General features: G+C 42.4%; 1 protein-coding gene across 1 annotated transcript; it reads left to right on the top strand.

The window, feature by feature from the left end:
- The first annotated feature begins 7618 nt into the window (after positions 1–7618).
- Positions 7619–20790, top strand: fbxo28 (F-box protein 28). The gene is made up of 5 exons (XM_085369651.1): positions 7619–7807; positions 8916–9025; positions 12042–12180; positions 17284–17479; positions 17762–20790. Exons 1-5 carry the CDS (start codon positions 7619–7621, stop codon positions 18262–18264), a joined length of 1137 nt encoding a protein of 378 aa, XP_085225777.1. The 3' UTR covers positions 18265–20790.
- Positions 20791–20995: the final 205 nt, after the last annotated feature.

The raw sequence follows: 20995 nt of genomic DNA, 5'->3' as shown, positions 1-20995 counted from the left end.
CAGCATTCAACACCATCATCCCACCATGAAAAAGCTCTCTACTCTTGGACTGACACCCCCCTCTGTCTCTGGGTCCTGGGCTTCCTCACAGGCAGACTCCAGGCAGTCAGAGTTGGTACCGGGACATGAGGTACAAAGATAGTGAGCACAGCGACTCCCCAAGGCTGTGTGCTCAGTCCACTCCTGTACACCTGTTCACCTATGACTGTGTCCCCTCCCAAAGCAACACCTCCATCATTAAATGACACAACCATCGTCAGGCTGATTACTGCTGGAGAGGAGACTGCCTACAGGGAAGAGGTGGCTCAGCTGGTGCCTGGAAAATAATCTCTCCTTAAATGCTGAGAAGACTAAGGAGATGGTTATTGACCCAAGAATGAGGAGAGAGCAGCACGCCCCACTATGCATCAACAGGACTCAGGTGGAGAGGGTGAAGACATTCAAATTCCTTGGCACCCACATCAGTGAGGATCTCACCTGGACCCATAACACACGGCAGATCATCGAGAAGTCTCAACAACGACTCTTCTTCCTAGGGAAGCTGAGAAAATTTGGATTAACCTCCAAACTTCTCAGCAACTTTTACAGATGCACAGTGGAGAGTATCCTGACAAACTCCATCACAGTGTGCTACGGGAACTCAGGACAGGAAGGCTCTCCAACGTGTCATCAAAATGGCACAACTCATCTGTGGAGTACCACTACAGGACATTTACAACACTCAGGGCAAACTATATCATTAAGGACAGCACCCACCCACAGCACACACTGTTCACACTCCTACCATCTGGCAGACGATACAGGAGTGTGAAAGCTTTGGAGTTTGTACGTGTTTTGTCTCTAGGGGCCACCGTATTTATTTATATATAAACATATATAAATAAAGCCACTTTTTTACATTAGTAATTACTTTTGTGCATAATTTTATATTATTGTTAATAATAAATTAATTAAAGCAACAAAACAACCTGAAGAGCCGGTTTGGAGCCGAAAGAGCCGTAAATCCCATCACTAATCCACAGCAGAGATGGGCAGTAACGCGTTACTGTAATCTGATTACTTTTTTCAAGTAACGAGTAAAGTAAGGGATTACTATTGCAAAAACGGTAATTAGATTACCGTTACTTTCCCGTAGGAACGCTGCGTTACTGCGTTACTAAAACCGTGATTTTTCTGCGAGAACGTCTCATGACAGTGACGTAAGCGAGTGCGACGTCCGTGACAACAGCTGTGTGCAGATCAACAATGGATCATATATCGAGTGCAGAGAGAGTATGAGCGTGCAGCGTTTAAAGCGTGGAAGTACTGACCTTACTTTGAGTTTGATTCCATAAAAAGTGACAAAAACATTAGTGTCCGCTGTGCGTGGGAAGAAAACTTCTTTTTACAGTGAAAAAACCCCTAAACTTCCAACAAGCACCGAGTAGCTACGACGTAATGGGAAACTCACAGAGAAACTCGCGGATTCTTCCACTGACCGCGGCACACCTGCACCAGGGTAAACCTCCACCTACCCCACTCCTGCTTTACAGGTGAAAATAGAGCAACAGGACCGCTGAGTCTTTGACTTTATTTATTTTCTGCTGTGTTTTACTTGCATCTATTTGAAAGACTGAGTGTAAACACAAAAAATATTTTATTTTATGTGCTGGAATGTGCAGAAAATAGGTTTAAATGTTAAACTAATTTCTTCCAGTCAGAGAATGTTGCATATAATTAAATGTTTGCTTGATGCATAAAGTTAAAAGATTAAAACTAATAAAACAAGTTTTAAAAAGAGACTTTTCCATTTGATTACATTTGTATGATGGATTATGCAGAAAAAGTAGAATTGGGCTGAAAGATCTATCGCTTTATCACCTCTTCAGGTTGTAAATCGTGTTTTTAAAAAGTAACTAAGTAACTAAGTAATTAATTACCTTTGAAAATAAGTAATCAGTAAAGTAACAGGATTACTTTTTTGGGGAAGTAATCAGTAATTAGTTACTGATTACTTTTTTCAAGTAACTTGACCAACACTGATCCACAGGCCATCAGGCTACTGAATCAACCCACACAAACATTTCAGCGTCAGCTACAGTGACAAAAGTCCAAACTGAAACGCTGAGTCAATGACCCAGGTACTCTGACAAGTATATTATTCCCGTTTTATCCTCACTACACTGGTTGCCTGTCCATTTTAGAGTTCCGTTTATTCTTTTATTTTATTCTTTTATTTGTTTTTAAAGCATTAAATGGTCTTGCCCCACACTTCCTCTCTGAGCTCCTAAATTGTGGTACGCACTTCCATTACAAATTAGAAAGGCTTCCTGACTCGGCTTGGCTAGAGCGGGTCTACTCTGTGGCATCACAGACATGCAGTCTGTTTGCTTCTTTCATAGAATGATGACACACTGAAAAGAATTCCACATGACAGAACTTCAAAGTCTATAAAGAGAGGTTGTAACCTTGAGTCATTCCATATCACCTTAGCCGGAGGAGAGAGGAGGTGGCTACGCTCCGTTGAAGAGGCCCGGTGATACATCGACCACCAACCTACTGTGCCACCCGCACAGTAACTGAGACAGACTGCCTTTCTGATCAACACAGCACCTTTACTCGGACGATAACCCCCCCCTTTTTTTCCTTCCTCTGTTTTTTAAGCACCTTACAACCTTTTCAAAAGGTGCTGGACTCACTGTCGGCGCCGGAGATATGGTCAGGTGACGTAGCGTTTTAATTCCATACCCTTCTGTTCCATCTTAACTCAGATGTAGAAGAATTTATATATTTATATTTATAGTTATTTTTATTTAATTTATTCACTTGTGTTGCCTTCATTACCACTGTCTATGTAACTATATCCCCCCTTTTTTCTCTCTGTTTTTACTGGGTGGCAGGGTGTGGTTAGTATTTTTATTAGTTTGTTTTTGCTTTAGGGTTTCTTTTCCATACCTTTCTACTGTGCTGTTTCCACTAACAGAGTGCGCTGTCAGTCTTCCCTTGTGTTTTTGTTTTGGTTTTTTTCTTGTCTTTTTGTCTATAGGGAAGTCACTCTTCATTCTGGATTTTTTGTGAATGGGGAGAAATCGGGCAAACTCCTAGCTAACCAAGTAAGGGGTCTAAAGCCATGTCAGTGTATAACCGCCATTAACTCAGATGATGGGCTCGTTACTGATCATGCCAAAATCAATGATGCGTTCAGGGAATATTATCTGAAGCTTTATTCCTCTGAATCTCCCACCGACCACTCACTAATTACAAATTTTCTTAAAAGCTTAGACTTTCTTGAGCTGGCAGACACCCACAGAGAGATCTTGGATGCGCCATTTTCCAAAGAAGAGATTAGCGCTGCAATTTTCTCTCTGCAGTCAGGGAAGTTCCCTGGCCCAGACAGCTTTTCGGTAGAATGACACTCCAGAATGTGTTCTTCGCTTGATGCGGAAAAAGCATTTGACCGTGTCGAATGGAACTATTTATTTGCTGTGCTGGAGAGATTTGGGTCCGGTCCCAATTTCATCTCATGGATCAAGTACCTATACTTCTCCCCTGTTGTGTCTGTTTGCACCAATAGCCAGAAATCAAAACCATTCCAACTTAAACGAGGCACACGTCAGGGTTGCCCCCTTAGCCCGTTGTTATTTGATCTAGCTATTGAACCCTTAGCAATGCTTTTTCGAAGCAGTAAACTTGTTCAGGGTCTACAAATAGGTCAAACTGAACACAAAGTCAATTCATTCAATTTAAATGAACATCTTTCCTAAATTCTTATACTTATTTCAATCTTTACCAGTCTTCATCTCCAAGTCTTTCTTTACAACTCTAGACTCTATAATCTCCTCTTATATTTGGAAGGGTAAACGGGTAGCTAAGGTGCATTTACAGAAATCTAAGATTGAAGGGGGTCTGGCACTCACCAACTTCCGCTTTTACTATTGGGCTGCCAATATTCGGTCCCTGACCTAGTGGTTAAAGTCTGGGGAGGGTGTGGGACCCACCAGCTGGCTGGCAATGGAATTAGACTCAACGCAGGGTATTTCTCTTGCCTTCTTTCTGGGTTCTTCTCTTCCTTTATCCATTGACAACTTTACATCTAATCCGATAATTCGGCACTCCCTCAGGGTGTGGGCGCAGTTCAGGAGACATTTCAATCTTAATAATTTTTCACTTCAAAGCCCCATCCTTTCAAACCACCTATTCCTCCCCCCAACCTTGGACAACTTGTTCCAGGTCTGGTCTAGAGCAGGTATTATTTGCTTTAAAGATCTCTTTGTACACAATAAACTAGTATCATTTGATCAGCTGTCAAAAAAATACAGTATCCCAAAACTCACTTTTTTAGGTATTTACAACTCAGACATTTTTTGCAATCCCACCTGTCCAATTTTCCAGAAGCTCCAGCTGCTAACTTACTGGACGAGCTCCTTAATTTCCAACTATCAGGCATTTATAATAAACTGCAGTGTAACCCCAGCTCCCGTTGTAGGCTTCAAGTCCACATGGGAGAAGGAGTTGGGTATATCTATGTCAGATGACGTCTAGGACTCAGTCCTTTCTCTGGTAAATTCTACATCACTCTGCGTCCGTCATTCCCTGTTACAATTCAAAGTAGTCCACAGGGCCCACTTATCTAAATCCAAATTAGCTAAGCTTTATCTCAGTTTAGACCCTTGCTGTAACAGGTGAGGGTCTCATGATGCCAATCTAACCCACATGTTTTGGACCCGCCCTGTCCTGGCAAATTTTGGGAAGGAGGTTTTCTGCACTTTGAACAAGGCTACCGGCCTGAAACTAGCCCCCTACTTGCTGTCTTTGGTACAACGGGAGAGGATTATAAGTATATTCCCAGAGCAAAGCGTAGGATGCTGTCTTTTGGTTCCCTCCTGGCTAGGCGTACAATTTTGATGAGGTGGAAGGCCGCTGCCCCGCCCCTCCATGTTCGGTGGCTTGCTGATCTCATGTCGTGCCTCAGTCTGGAAAAGATCCACTGCTCCATCCAGAACCAAAAGGGCACATTTGATAAAATGCGGGGGTTTTTTCTGGAAAACTTCTCTAAACTTCAACTTAAGGATGTTCCAGCTGACTAACGGATTTGCTTCTCCATAGAGGTCTGGTGTCTGTCTGTGTTAATGGGAACGTGAAGCTCAGTGATGTCGTAGCAAACTTCTGAGTGGTTCTTAAGGGAAGGGTTAGTTAATATCATAATCCCTCCCAGGTTGTGGCTTTTGTTGTTTTGTTGGGTTTTTTGTTTTTGTTTTCTCTCTCTCTCTCTCTTTTTCCTTTTACTGGGATTTTTTTTGTCGCTTGTTTGATAAATTAAAAGAGCAAAACAATGTTCTCACCTGAGAAATTCTGTTTTGTATTCAATGTAAACAGTTTGTATTTTCCCTCTTCTTTTTTCTTTATAAACTGTGTCCACAATTAATACAAAATATTGTGAATAATAAAAAAAAAAAAGATAAGATGGGGCCTGATTATTTAAGACCTTGTATGTGATTAGCAGGATTTTGAATTCTGGATTTAACAGGGAGCCAATGAAGGGAAGCCAATACAGAGATGAGTCCACTGTCAGAGGCCATAAGAAGATCATTTGTAACCTTCACCAAAGCTGTTTCTGTGCTGTGATGAGCTCTGAAACCTGACTGAAACTCTTCAAATAAACCTCTGCAGATGATCTGTTAGCTGTTTGACAACTACTCTTTCAATGATGTTTGATATAAAGGAAGGTTGGAGATTGGCCTATAATTAGCTAAGACTGCTGGGTCTAGAGATGCTTTTTGAGTAAAGGTTTAACTACAGCTAGCTTGAAGGCCTGTGGTACATAGCTGATTATTAGAGATAGGTTGATCATATTCAAGATCGAAGAATTAATTAATGGCAGGACTTCTTTGAGCAGTTTTGTAGGAATGGGGTCTAAAAGACACGTTGATGGTTTGGAGGAAGTAATTATTGAAGTTAACTCAGAAAGATCAATTGGAGAAAAAGAGTCTAACTTAACATCAATGGTACTAAGAGTAGCTGTAGATAATATTACATCTGTGGGATGATTATTGGTAATTTTTTCTCTAATGATAAAAATTTTATTTGTGAAGAAGTTCATGAAGTCATTACTAGTTAACGTTAAAGGGATGGTTGGCTCAACAGAGCTCTGACTGTTTGTCAGCCTGGCTACAGAGCTGAAGAGAAACCTGGGGTTGTTCTTATTTTCTTCAATCAGTGACGAATAGTAAGATGTTCTGGCTTTGCGGAGGGCTTTCTTATAAAGCAGCAAACTATTTCTCCAGGCTAAATGATGATCCTCTAAATTTGTGACACGCCATTTCCTCTCCAGATTACGAGTCATCTGCTTTAGGCTACGTGTTTGAGAATTATACCACAGAGTCAGGTACTTCTGATTAGAGACCTTAGTTTTCACAGGAGCTACAGTATCCAGAGTCGTACGTAGTGAGGAGGTGAAATTATTAACAAGATAATCGACCTCTGTTGGAGTAGCGTTCAGATAGCTGCTCTGCTCTGTGTTGGTACAGGGCATTGAAGATGATAACAGTGGGTGGATTATATTCTTAAACTTAGTTACAGCGCTTTCAGAAAGACATCTACTGTGATAAAGTCTACTCTCCACTGCTGTGTAATCAATTATTGTAAATGTAAATGTTATCAGGAAATGATCAGACAGGAGAGGGTTTTCAGGAAACACTGTTAAATGTTCAGTTTCTATGCCATATGTTAAAACAAGATCTAGAGTGTGATTAAAGTGGTGGGTGGGTTCTTTTACATTTTGAGAGAAACCAATTGAGTCTAATAACAGATTAAATGCCATGTTGAGGCTGTCATTTTTAGCATCTACATGGATGTTAAAATCACCCACAATAATTATTTTATCTGAGCTCAGAACTAAATCAGATAAAAAGTCTGAGAAATCAGACAGAAACTCTGTGTAAGGCCCAGGGATGGATTCCGTCTCTCCTAACAAGACCAGGTTTCCTCTAGAAAGTTTCCCAATTATCTATGAAGCCCACGTCATTTTTTGGACACCACTCGGATGAAACCAGGAGATGTCCTTACTGAATCATCAGAGCTGAACAGGTGATGGAGAAACAGGTTTACCTTTTAGGTCACATGAATGAGTTGAAGGGAAGTTATGAACTGTTTCTGAGAGACAAATAACACCAGGATCGTTTTCTAAGTAGCTGACAGCTGGTAACTGCAGGGGCGGGTCTAGCAACGTTTTGCCAGGTAGAGCATTAACTGCTCAAAATGCCTGGGCCCATTTTTTGTCCCAGTCGAGCCCTGGCAGCGGCTATTTAGCGGAGAGCTCACCTAGTGAAACTGCATCCCCATCCCACTCTGACACCAGTGGAAAAGACCACGAGAGAGTAAACATTGTGAGGTGTGGGCCCTGGCTCACCTGCACCAACTTTCTGATGAACAAAGTGTGGCTGCTGTCTTCATCACACAGGATCACATCAGCATTTAATGTATGTATGTGAGAGCTGCAGCTCATGGTGGTTTCAAATGACTGTGGACCGCACTGTCCGGCTGGCTGTTAACAGCAGAGTCCGTTTTTCCATCTTTGAAGAAAAAATGGCACGAGCTTCCTATTGAAACGTCATTTCCGGCTCCTCTGTCTCAAAGCAAGATGGCGGCCGTGATAGAGAGAGTTGATGGATGTGTTGGGTCCTTGGACTCAGATATCGTGTCACTAAGACATACACCCCCTCCATCGGACCAGCAGCACCAGAACAACCCCCTGCTGGGCCTGCCCATCGTGGCCATCGAGACCATCCTCAACTTCCTGTCCTACGATGAGATCAGCCTGCTGCGCTCGGTGAGAACAAAAACAGCAGCAAAGCTAATGCTAGCCAGGGCTCCGAATCCTGTTTGGGTAGCACTCGTGTAAAGGCAGCGCAGACATCAGGCTGTTTCACATCCGTGCTCCAGTCTGGAGCCGTCTGTTTGCAGCCACGGCCCGCATTGTGCTCCTCGAATTAGCAAGACAGCCGAGATGAGCAGGGCTGGGATACACGACACAACACTATCACCATCACACAACTGTCAGAGCGCAGATGAGTGTTGGTCACGGAGTTGTTTGCAGCCAGTACCGGGCTCGTGGCTGTCCTTGTGTAACTCTGTGGGGTTAGTAGAAGCCTCGCAGCTCCATTCACCTACACTTCAGTCTGCTCGGCACACAGCCTGGAGGCTTCGTTCTTCTCCTGCTGTGCAGAATCAGTCGCTGTCATGTGTTAGTTTGCGTTTGCTGAGGAGTTCGTGGCTCACTGGCTAAGTGAGGTAATAAGACTGCTGTGCACTACCCGTGTTTTCACTGACATTTGCAGATGAACGAACCGTTTTCCTGCTGAGATACTCATAGCTACTAAACACTCCCCTCTTGATGCAAAGTATTGTGACATGTAATACAAACAAGATGTGCAATGAAGATTTTTTTGTCATTACACAATGCTCTGTGGACTGTGTCATACCTTACTTACCAGTATGAGCGGTGCAGCTGTGTCAGCAGATACGTATCAGGTCAGTGTCAAATGACTGTTGATATTTGATGATCAGGTTTAACAAAGTGACTTCATGACTTCTGTAAATGTGGACTTTTTCCTTAAGCAGCAGAAAGCGTTTCCTCCAGTCTAACCCAAAGTAGAATTCAGCCATTGCTTTTTCCTCTGATCCCCTTAACGGTGACATCCGGGAGTAGTTTTTGCAGCAGGATTGTAAGAGAGGATGGTAAATATTCCTTTGAAAACAACAGGAATGATAAGAGCCAATGTATCAGCTCTTAAAACTGTGAATGTAGAGACTGGAAGCCCTCCACTTTATCCAAAGCACTGTGTCAAGAATCCCATGTAGGCAAATAACTTGAAACTCTGAATTGCTACGTACTCATCAGATTACCTGTCCACCTGTTCTCTCTGATCTGTCTTCAGGTATGCAAGCGTATGGACATGATTTGCCAGCGTGTCCTGAATCAGGGATTCCTGAAGGTGGAGCGTTACCACAGCCTGTGCCAGAGGCAAGTCAAAGCCCAGCTGCCCAGGTCAGTATCACATCACAAGTTATTCCACTCTCACTGCACTCTGGTTTTCTTCAGGAACTCTCCTTTATTTAATTATTTGGCCAACTTTAAGAAGCTTGGAAATGACTTTATACTTTTTCCTTGATCTGAATGAATTGGCTGGCACTTATGTAGAGCGCTTTTTTGTCATAATCATCTCATCCTTGCACAAGTATTTTTTCTAAATTCTTCATAAGCTGGGATATAAAATTCACATGTACCTTGTACTAAATGAAAGCATTGTATTTAAATGCAGAGGAGGGAAAAGTCATTGTTCATAAAACAAAACTACAGGTACTGGTTGGTGAGTTAGGACATTGGGAGACAAAACCAAATAAAACATCCTTAACAAACAAAGTGTGTTCTCATGATATCCTTCTGGTAAGGTGCTTCTGTCAGTAGGGTGGGATTTAAGTTCTTGATTCCCATCAAGGACGAGAGCATGATGGGTAACGTCCAAACTGCATCCAGGATAGAAACAGCTGCATTATGCTGCTAACACAACTTCAGCTCCTTCCAAGCACATGCACAGATAGCATGCTAATTCTAAGCTAGCCACGATCCCAGAGTGATGTGAAAACTGACTGAATGCTAAGCCGACCACAGCGGCCAGACCCTGAACTCCAACAGGGAAGAAGCTTGATAATCAGTCAGGCTGCAGTGTCCGTTTATACGGGTTCAGCTTTGTGTTCATACCTAAATGTCAAGAGAAGGGTCATTTGTGTGTCCTTATTAGGGATTTGTGCTGGTGGCTGGGACTGCTTTACACAGTCTGAGCTTTCAGACCCTTTTTATTACCCCTCAGCTGTAAAAGGCTGATGGGGTTTTGCTATCACCCAGCCAGATGAGCAGGCAGTGTGGGCACCCAAGTTTGTGAATGCAACAACTCAAGAATGAGGCGACGTAGAATTCAAACCATAGGTGCATCTACTAAAAATCTTGGATGAGTTTAAATCCGGGTAATCTTAACCTCAAGGTCAAAGGTCAAGTTTTCCAAAAATCATCAGGGATTTTCACATTTCTACTGGTGGCTGCCGGTAGAGCAGGGCGATATGACCAAAAATATTTATCACGATATACATTTGAAAATTTGCGATAACGATATAACTGACGATATAATTGACACCAGGCAAAATACTTTACAACTCCACAACTGTATTAGTGCAAAAAAAACCCATCTATGTATTTTCACTGAAACAAGCAGCTGTTATCTGCATTAAAGTTATATAAAAACGTAACAGTGCAAATTCCTCGCTGACAGTTTAACCAAAAGGCATTTCCAGTGGAAACTGGCTGACACATCCTCAGCATAACCATGTATAACATCCACAACACTTAAAAAGAGGTTATACACACACAACACGGTAACATTATGTTGAAGCACAGTACGTATCGCTCCGCCTACGATAGCCGTAATGCTCCGACAATCCATCAAGCGGTGCGGGTTTGTAGCTCAGCAAAGTCGTACTGAAACATTTGACAGATTTTCGAGCACCGTGCACATAAAATCGTTTCGAGGTCAGTAAACACAACCAGAGTTCAAACATAAGGCACACGGGATTATAAGGGGCTCTGTCGACTTTCAGAAAAATTAAAGGATTGATTTTAAGTGCGCCGTATTTTCCAAACACGGTAATAACGACGGCCCGCTAGCATGCGCTACCAAAAATAGTGCTTTGTTGTGTATCTGAGGGACGAAAGCTAAACCAGTTCCACACCAGTGAAGCTGCAGCATTTTTACAAACCAGTTCAGGTTCATGGTTTCATTCAACGATCCGCTTTCGCTCTTCTCATTCTGCGTCGCCGCCGTGTGCGTATGTAAACAAAGGCACTGTGCATGCGTGTTTTACCCATATTCTATCGCCATATTTCATTTTCTTATCATTGCCCAACATTACACCGGTATTACCGTGAACGGTATGATATGGCCCAGCCCTAGCTGCCGGTATGTCACCATTTTAATTCCAGCCCTATTTATCTGACCTTCGTGTGAAGTTCATGGTGTCGGCCTGATGCTGAGGCCTGGTAGCTTCAGATAATAGTTACCAGACAAAGTAAAAGCAGGTCAGAGGCTCTCTTCCCTTCTGCTTGGTTTCTGTGTAAACAAGAAGCCAAGATTCTTACAGCATATGTGAGCATGGTGTATTGTGTCCACAATATGTATCTATCTTCTCTCTCTTGTATGTATTATTGTAGGGTCTACCTTACTGTGTGTGTGTGTGTGTGTGTGTGTGTGTGTGTGTGTGTGTGTGTGTGTGTGTGTGTGTGTGTGTGTGTGTGTGTGTGTGTGTGTGTGTGTGTGTGTGTGTGTGTGTGTGTGTGTGTGTGTGTGTGTGTGTGTCCCCTCGTCAGCCTCCTTTTTTGGCAGCTTCTTTTGGGCGTCGCCTCAGTGGATCATCTGCCTCCATCTCACCATAAACCAAAAATCACTTTATGCCTGTGAAACACACACACCCCTTAAACACTGAAAGCACTTCTCTGTCTAAACACTTTGTCTAGTATTCACAACCACAACTTTTCAGCTTTTAATTTTGTGCAGTTGGCAGTAAACTCCATGCCCCAAACCTCAGTAAATTATGTTTGTGTCATTCATTTCAATATTCTCCTCCCACTCGTTTGCCCTCTATGAAAGAGAAACTCCTACAAATACAGATATAATAAGGAGGTTTAATTGGAGTAGTAACTTCCATCTTTCAGACACTGTGTTCTTTTGGGGTTTTTTGTGTTGTTTCTTAGTCAAACCTACAATAGTTTCTTGACGTCATCACAGGCTTTTGTGCTGTGCTGGCTGTGAGTGCCTCCTGTGTCTGTTACAGGCTCTATTTCTGATCCTTTTCAAACAAGTTTGAATCCCACTTCTAAAACAAGTCAAATGAGTCTTGAACAGTAAATCTTTTTCTTAATGATGTCAAGAAAAAGATCATATGAATGATATAAATGACAATACATAGAAATGGATATTCTTTAAAGTTCTCTTCATGTTTCCATTGTCTCCCAGGAGAGAGTCAGAGAGGAGAAACCACTCCCTGGCCCGTCACGCTGACATCCTGGCTGCTGTGGAGACCCGCCTTTCACTACTCAACATGACCTTCATGAAATATGTGGACTCCAACCTGTGTTGCTTCATCCCCGGAAAGGTTAGTGTAGCTGCTACTGGCAAACAACTCTGCAGCATCAGTAGTTTTCAAGACAGAAGGGAAAAGTTCTCATTTAAAAAGCTCATTTTTTCCTTTTGCAGCAAGTCCACATTAATCCACATTTATTTTTCTTTTTTATGTATTTAGTTTATGTTCTATGGACCCCTGTCTGTTAATAAAGTGAAACGAATCCCCGCTTTGGTGTTTGCCGTGACATGCTATAATTTGTTCCTGGGTCTGGCGCTACATGCAGGATGGTAAACAGATGAGTCCAAAGCAATAAAAGCAAGTTTTAGTCAAATCCAAATGCTGAATATGGCTCTTGTGCTTTTAAATATAGCGATATAGGTAGGGCTGCTCAATTAATCGAATTTTAATCACGATTACGATCTGGGCTTTCAACGATCATTAAAAATGACTGAGCCGATTATTAGCCCCTCCCTCATGCTTTACTCTCGCGCTGCTCCGTGTGGCAAATCGAGCGCACCTCTCTGCATTTCGAACACGCGTCACAACAATTAAGAGGACCCGAGGGAAGCTCGGAAAGCTAAGCAGAAGTTATTTGGAGAGGAGAGTGACTGCCGTTGGTTAAAAAGAGGTAAAAACCTTCAGTGGTGTGGAAGCATTATGGGTTCAGTCAGACTGGATCAAGTAGACACAGTGTGTAAACTTTGCTACAGTGTAGCTGCACCACAGAGCAACACTGCAAAGTTCACTAAACATAGATGTTTACATTTATTTCTTATATTGCAAACATTTGCACTGTTATCAGTATTTGCACTATTTTATATTATTTTTTAAAGTCATTATTCAACACATTGTTATTGTTAAATAAATATCGTCAAATAATCGAGATCTCAATTTCAGTGAAAATAATCGTGATCATCATTTTTGCCATAATCGAGCCGCCCTAGATATAGGTATAAATATGAATATAAATATAAAAGGACAAGTATGTGTGCAGGTATTTATGGTGGTATACAGAAGTGACAGGGTGCAGTGAGGTGTGATTATTTCTGTGGACCTGACTGATGTGGATGAATTACAGAGTCTGACAGCAGCATGAAGGAACGAGCTCCTGTAACGTTCCCTCAGACAGCCAGGTTGAAGGAACCTGTTGCTGAAACTGCTCTTCAGATTGTCCAGTGTGTTATGTAGGGGGGAGTCATTTTCCATGATTGCCAGCAGTCTTGCCCGCATTCTGTCCCTGATCACCACCTCCAGGGTGACGAGCTTCATGCCAACAACAGAACCAGCCTTCCTCGTTAGTTTGTTCAGTTTGATTGCATTGTCCTATTAAGGTTTATGGAAATCAGTCTGCAGTTGGCTCATCATCAGGAGGGTTTGATCAAGTAACTACCAGGGCTGAGACACTCAGCTGTCACATGACTAATTTATTTATATAGCACCAAATTACAACAACAGTCGCCTCAAGGCGCTTTATATTGTACAGTAGATCCTACAATGATAGATACAGAGAAAAGCCCAACAATCACATGACCCCCTATGAGCAGCACTTTGGCAACAGTGGGAAGGAAAAACTCCCTTTTAACAGGAAGAAACCTCCAGCAGAACCAGGCTCAGGGAGGGGCGGGGCCATCTGCTGTGATTGGTTGGGGTGAGAGAAGGAAGGCAGGATAAAAGACATGCTGTGGAAGAGAGACAGAGGTTAATAACAGATATGATTCAATGCAGAGAGGTCTGTTAATACATAGTGAGCGAGAAAGGTGACTGGAAAGGAAAAACCCAGTGCATCATGGGAATCCCCCGGCAGCCTACGTCTATTGCAGCATAACTAAGGGAGGATTCAGGGTCACCTGGTCCAGCCCTAACTATATGCTTTAGCAAAAAGGAAAGTTTGAAGCCTGATCTTGAAAGTAGAGATAGTGTCTGTCTCCTGAATCCAAACTGGAAGCTGGTTCCACAGAAGAGGGGCCTGAAAACTGAAGGCTCTCCCTCCCATTCTACTTTTAAATACTCTAGGAACAACAAGTAGGCCTGCAGAGAGAGAGCGAAGTGCTCTAATAGAGTGATATGGTACTACAAGGTCATTAAGATAAGATGGGGCCTGATTATTTAAGACCTTGTATGTGAGGAGCAGGATTTTGAATTCTGGATTTAACAGGAAGCCAAAACAGGAGAAATCTGCTCTCTCTTTCTAGTCCCTGTCAGGACTCTTGCTGCAGCATTTTGGATTAGCTGAAGGCTTTTCAGCGAGTTTTTTGGACTTCCTGATAATAATGAATTGCAGTCATCCAGCCTGGAAGTAATAAATGCATGAACTAGTTTTTCAGCGTCACTCTGAGACAGGATATTTCTAACTTTAGAGATGTTGCACAAATGGAAGAACGCAGTCTTACATATTTGTTTAATATGTGCGTTGAAGGACATGTCCTGGTCAAAAATGACTCCAAGGTTCCTCACAGCGTTACTGGAGGCCAAGGTAATGCCATCCAGAGTAAGAATCTGGTTAGATACCATATTTCTAAGCTTTTCGGGGCCGAGTACAATAACCTCAGTTTGATCTGAATTAAGAAGCAGAAAGTTAGCGGCCATCCAGGTCTTTATGTCTTTAAGACATTCCTGCAGTTTAACTCATTGGTGTGTGTTATCTGGCTTCATGGACAGATAGAGCTGGGTGTCATCAGCATAGCAGTGTAAATGTATGCTATGTCTTCTAATGATGCTGCCTAAGGGAAGCATGTATAATGTAAACAGAATTGGTCCTAGCACTGAACCCTGTGGAACTCCATAATTAACCTCAGTGTGTGAAGAGGACTCTCCATTTACATGCACAAACTGGAGTCTATTAGATAGATATGATACAAACCACTGCAGCACAGTACCTGTAATACCTACAGCATGTTCTAATCGCTCTAATAGGATATTATGATCGACAGTATCGAACGCTGCACTGAGGTCTAGCAGGACAAGCACAGAGATGAGTCCACTGTCAGAGGCCATAAGAAGATCATTTGTAACCTTCACTAAAGCTGTTTCTGTGCTGAGCTCTGAAACCTGACTGAAACTCTTCAAATAAACCATTCCTCTGCAGATGATCTGTTAGCTGTTTGACAACTACTCTTTCAAGGATGTTTGATATAAAGGAAGGTTGGAGATTGGCCTATAATTAGCTAAGACTGCTGGGTCTAGAGATGCTTTTTGAGTAAAGGTTTAACTACAGCCAGCTTGAAGGCCTGTGGTACATAGCCGATCATTAGAGATAGGTTGATCATATTTAAGATCGAAGCATTAATTAATGGCAGGACTTCTTTGAGCAGTTTTGTAGGAATGGGGTCTAAAAGACACGTTGAAGGTTTGGAGGAAGTAATTATTGAAGTTAACTCAGAAAGATCAATTGGAGAAAAAGAGTAACTTAACATCAATGGTACTAAGAGTAGCTGTAGATAATATTACATCTGTGGGATGATTATTGGTAATTTTTTCTCTAATGATAAAAATTTTATTTGTGAAGAAGTTCATGAAGTCATTACTAGTTAATGTTAAAGGGATGGTTGGCTCAAAAGAGCTCTGACTGTTTGTCAGCCTGGCTACAGAGCTGAAGAGAAACCTGGGGTTGTTCTTATTTTCTTCAATCAGTGATGAATAGTAAGATGTTCTGGCTTTGCGGAGGGCTTTCTTATAAAGCAGCAAACTATTTCTCCAGGCTAAATGATGATCCTCTAAATTTGTGACACGCCATTTCCTCTCCAGATTACGAGTCATCTGCTTTAGGCTACGTGTTTGAGAATTATACCACAGAGTCAGGTACTTCTGATTAGAGACCTTAGTTTTCACAGGAGCTACAGTATCCAGAGTCGTACGTAGTGAGGAGGTGAAATTATTAACAAGATAATCGACCTCTGTTGGAGTAGCGTTCAGATAGCTGCTCTGCTCTGTGTTGGTACAGGGCATCAGGAAACACTGTTAAATGTTCAGTTTCTATGCCATATGTTAAAACAAGATCTAGAGTGTGATTAAAGTGGTGGGTGGGTTCTTTTACATTTTGAGAGACGCCAATTGAGTCTAATAACAGATTAGATGCCATGTTGAGGCTGTCATTTTTAGCATCTACATGGATGTTAAAATCACCCACAATAATTATTTTATCTGAGCTTAGCACTGAGATTCAAGTAAAGTGAATGGCTACTTTGACAGGGTTTCCACACCCCTGTCCCCCAATAGTCAATCTAAGAGTGAGGTTTATTGCTACCAATAACAACAAAACTGAAAGCATAAACTCCAGGTCTGTGAAGGTTCTTTAAGTTGCTCGAAGACGTCTTCAAGCAACTTAAAGAAGTCCAGATGCTTTTCTTTCCAAACTCCTTAGACCATAAACTCCAGGGTGAAAAAAGGTCAAAATAATAAACAAAACAACCTATTCCAAAGAAGTGCTACCTAAACCCTACTCGAAACCAAACTAAACAAAACACAAGCACTACCTTTAATTCCCTAATTTAATAAACAAGAGAAAAAGTGCAAAAAAATAGGGTGTTCACCCCTTCTGCTTCAGTGCTATTTACAAGATCAAGCACTGCCAGTTTGGAGGCCGAGGACAGGTCTGCTGTTGCTGCCTGGGGAACATCTGCGGGAGACAGGGTTTTTGAAATGGCCAGTTCATAGTGGGTGTCAGTCAGCAGGTGGCAGGTCAAAGCCGGCCCAAAACGGCTCCCCCAATCACGTGGAGGCCCTGCAGAGACTCTTAAAGGCACAGAACACACACTGATTCAGAATATGGCCAGGGCCTTAACACACATGTTGAACTGCAGTGGAAGGAAAATGCCCTAAATCAACAACAGTACCAGCATGATTAAAAAGGAAAACTATTTCTTTGATTATTGATGTTGAAACCGTCTTTAATCAGGTTGGTGCCGTTGCTGCTGGTTTAGGACGTCTTAGCTGCACCACAGTTCAACATGTGACCATTAAAAACTATGCTTTAACTGTTAGTAGTGGCTCATACCAGAGCCTTTTTAATTTGTTTCTTCCGACCAGGTCAGCTCCCCACACATGAATGCCGCATCGAGCTTTTAAAAGCCTGTTTCACTCATTATTTCTCTGTTATTTGTATTCTCCTGATCACGTGCTGTTGTGTGTCATCAGGTTATAGATGAGATTTACCGCGTGTTGCGCTACGTGAACTCTACCCGAGCACCTCAGCGAGCTCATGAGGTTCTGCAGGAGTTGAGGGACATCTCCTCCATGGCCATGGAGTACTTCGATGAGAAGATCGTCCCCATTCTGAAGAAGAAACTGCCGGGAGCCGATCTGTCTGGTCGCCTCATTGGCTCTGCACCAGGTAATTGAAATGTGACAAAAACAATAATAGTTGCGCATCCCTATTGCACCGGGTGTCCAAGGTTTTAAATGCAACATGTGAGCCACAGTGGTTGTGCGTTTGTGGCTTTCCATTTGTATCAGAGTTGTCGCTAAATGTGAGAGACGAGAAAGTCATCGTCCTGTTTAGTCTTACGTGCCACCCCAGCCGTTGGTTGTTTGCACTGCTCTGCACGCGCTCTGCTTCACACGCTATGCTAACTCTGGAACACGCTTTACTCAGATGTGTGTCTTGTGCCCTCAGTGGCAGGTCCATCTACCTCTTTGACCACCATGTCCTTGCTGGCTAAGAACACACCTTCTCGCTCTGAGATGACCAAGGTGCAGCAGCAGGTGAAAGTGAACGGGGCATCGATGACGGTATTGCGGAGGGAGATGCAGGAAATTCGGGTCAAGCAGCTGGAGCAGCAGAAGCAGCTGCAGGACCAGGAGCAGAAGCTGCAGGAACAGAGCCAGGTGATCGCTGAGCAGAACGCCCGCCTCGCAGAGCTGGAGCACAAGCTCCGTGAACTGATGGAGAGTAGCGCTGCTGCTATCGGAGGACCCAGGCCCAACACAACTGTCCCCTCCACATCCAGCAGCTCTGCTGTGTCTTTCACTGCTGCCAGCACATCTGCTGCTGTCTTGACAGGCGTGGCTGCAGCCTCACCCAGGGAGACAGAGGGTGAGGTAGGGTCTTCGCTAAAACGCACCAGAAAAAGCTCAGACCTTCCACGGCAATCCAAACGGCTGCGCAGCAAGAAATGAGAAACTCGTGTGTCATTTAGCTCAAGTTATTTTGATTTTTAAGGTCTGACTGATCACATCTTAAACCAGTGCCCAGAGTTATCAGCCACTCCACCAACACACTTCCTGTATACTGTCTCACACACAGCGCTGACACCACCTGCTGTGGTGTGGAATAATTCTCTGCTGTCCACAACCAAAGCACTGAACCCTGAATGTCATCCAGGACTTTGCACATGGTTAGGTTTGTCGTTACAGAACTGTTAATGTCTGATTTTCCTTTTGTTAAAGACTCGCCTAAATAATACATTACTGTGTAAACACGTCACTAGTTTATAGTTTCACCTTTAAAAAGGTCCCGTTCTCAGCTACTCCGCGTTGTAGTTTCTACTTTGAGCAGTGGATTACTCCACATGTGGCGATGTAGTGATTTCAGGCAGTGGACTGAGTCAGACTACAGTGTGACCTAGGGTGACAGAGTGACTTGCTGATGATTTATCACTACCTGCATGATAATGTAACTCTATAGAAGACATTAGGCTTTGACTACACAATGTTTTTTCTTATGCTCCATTCATCAGTGTCCTGGTTCTGCACATAGGGTTTGTTGGCCAGTCCTTGCAAGGCTTCTGAACCACTTAAATCAATAAGGGTATAGGTGGGTGGTTGGCTATTTGCCTCTAAAAAGGTTGTTTCATTGAAATGACTGTACTCTCAAATGAAGATGCTTATATTTGCAGCCTTGTTAACAGAAGTCACCTTGCACATGTGATTTAATGCATTTCCTGTTTGTTAAGAAAATGTTCATATTTGTCATTTTGGGAACATAAACTACTAAAGGATATCGAATGAAAATAGGAAGTGTGATGCTCCTGGAACAGCCTAACTGCGGTTGCATGTTGTCAGTAGTTAGTGATCTTCACAGGGGTCTAAATCAGTTGCAACAGCTTCTTTCTAAGTTTGGCTAAGTGCAATATGAATCGATGAAATAGTCAGTGGTTTATTTCTTTGTAGTAGCTCGCTTTTTCTTTTTTTTCAAGAGCTGCTGCTCAGATGAGTTTTTGATGAATTCTTGAATCTTCATGAAAAGCACGGCTGAAAGGAGGAGAAGGCCAAACTGTCATGTCAAGCTCTTTGGGGGGGAATATGCACATCAGTTTCTTTCCACTCTTTACAGAAGCAGCAGAGAGCACAGGAGCCATGCTGTGCTGAATATGAAAGCAGTCATGCGTTTGAAGCCCCTCATGTCCATATTTGGCTGTTATATGATGCATTACTGTATGAGCTGTGCTGAGGATAAAAATACTATAAAACTGACCTTGATGGCAAACTGGTGTTTTGCATCTGTTCTCTGAATAACGTGAGAAGCCTGATATGAGCTTCAAACATTCTGCATATTCACTGTACACAACATGTACTCCAGTACAGGTCAGTGTTTTACCCTGGGGGGGTTTCATTGTGTAGTCTGTCCTGACTGCACAAACTGGAGACACACAAGGCCTAACTTTGGCAGGCTTGCACAATACTTTTAATACTTTCACTTTGCTAACAGTCTGAAAACTGAGACGACCTTGAATTAAGTACTTTAACTCAATAAATGTAACCTGGTGTCACTTGCTGGCTTTTATCGACATTTTCAGCCACATGTTGCTTGATACAACATTTGGCCAACCTCGTCTGCTGATGAAGATCTGAAGGTTTTAGTCCGTTTCTGAGGTCTAAATGAAAACAACGATCAGTTGTTTGCTTCTTATACTTTTTTGAGCTTTTAAGATTTCTGGGATGTCGTTGTCAGATCATGTAAACACTCCTCCAGTATTGAATTGCAAATATAGAATCCCCGCTGGCTCATACTGGGCTTCTCCCCAGCTTAGGACTTGTAGTACTTCAGTAAACCCAGAGAAAAACACAAGTGTAGAAGTACATGTGGGGGAAAAGAAGGAAGGAAAAAACCAGAACAAGATTGCATTTCAAAGGTCACTTCTAAAACTTGCAGGTTTTTCTCACTTTGTCCCAAATGCCAGCTGATTTTTGTTTTTTCCTTATGTTTTGAAACTCTTCCTGAGACTTCTGCCTCCACCTGAAAAAGACGAGGGAGTGAACCTGATTTTTGGACTTTTTTGCACAAATAGATGGTGGCAGTGGGAACCGATTACCGTTAGACTGCCTGCTTCCTTCTCTGTACAAACTTGTTTTGTTGCCTTGTGGCTGCACTTGTGTTTTCCTTGTTCCAAGTGTTTCTGTTCTTTGGATGACCTGAACTAACACATGGCACATTCATTTGGTAAAGACATTTTGGAAATGCATCTCACGTGTCTATTATGAAGACACAAGGCAACAAAGCACAAGAAGATGTAATCTGGTGGTTCCATCTGAGACTGCGTCTCAGTCTAGAAAACCTTACTGTATTCTTCATGTATTTTAAAGTGCAGATTGTGAATTATTTCATGTACGTATGCCAAGAAAACTATCTTTTGAGTTGGGGCTAATTGTACAGTCTTGTTGCACACATTACTGTTACTGGTGTACAAATCAAACCTATTAAAAATCAGCTAACACATTTGTGTATCTCTGATTGTAAACATGAAGCTGTAGATTTAATGTTAATATTTGAGTGTTCATTCATCATATACATTCATTACGTTTGGTAGTAAAACAAATGTAATTGACATCATTCTTTGCTTGTGTGGTCGGTCGTATTATCCATTTTGGTGGATACATGACATTGGCACGAAAGAAATAAAAACAATAA

This window comes from Diplotaxodon limnothrissa, linkage group LG13, assembly GCF_057381915.1.
Source record: "Diplotaxodon limnothrissa isolate DT_005_m linkage group LG13, D_limnothrissa_male_GT1.1, whole genome shotgun sequence".
NCBI lineage: Eukaryota > Metazoa > Chordata > Actinopteri > Cichliformes > Cichlidae > Diplotaxodon > Diplotaxodon limnothrissa.
This window is presented reverse-complemented; position numbering and strand designations above follow the sequence as displayed.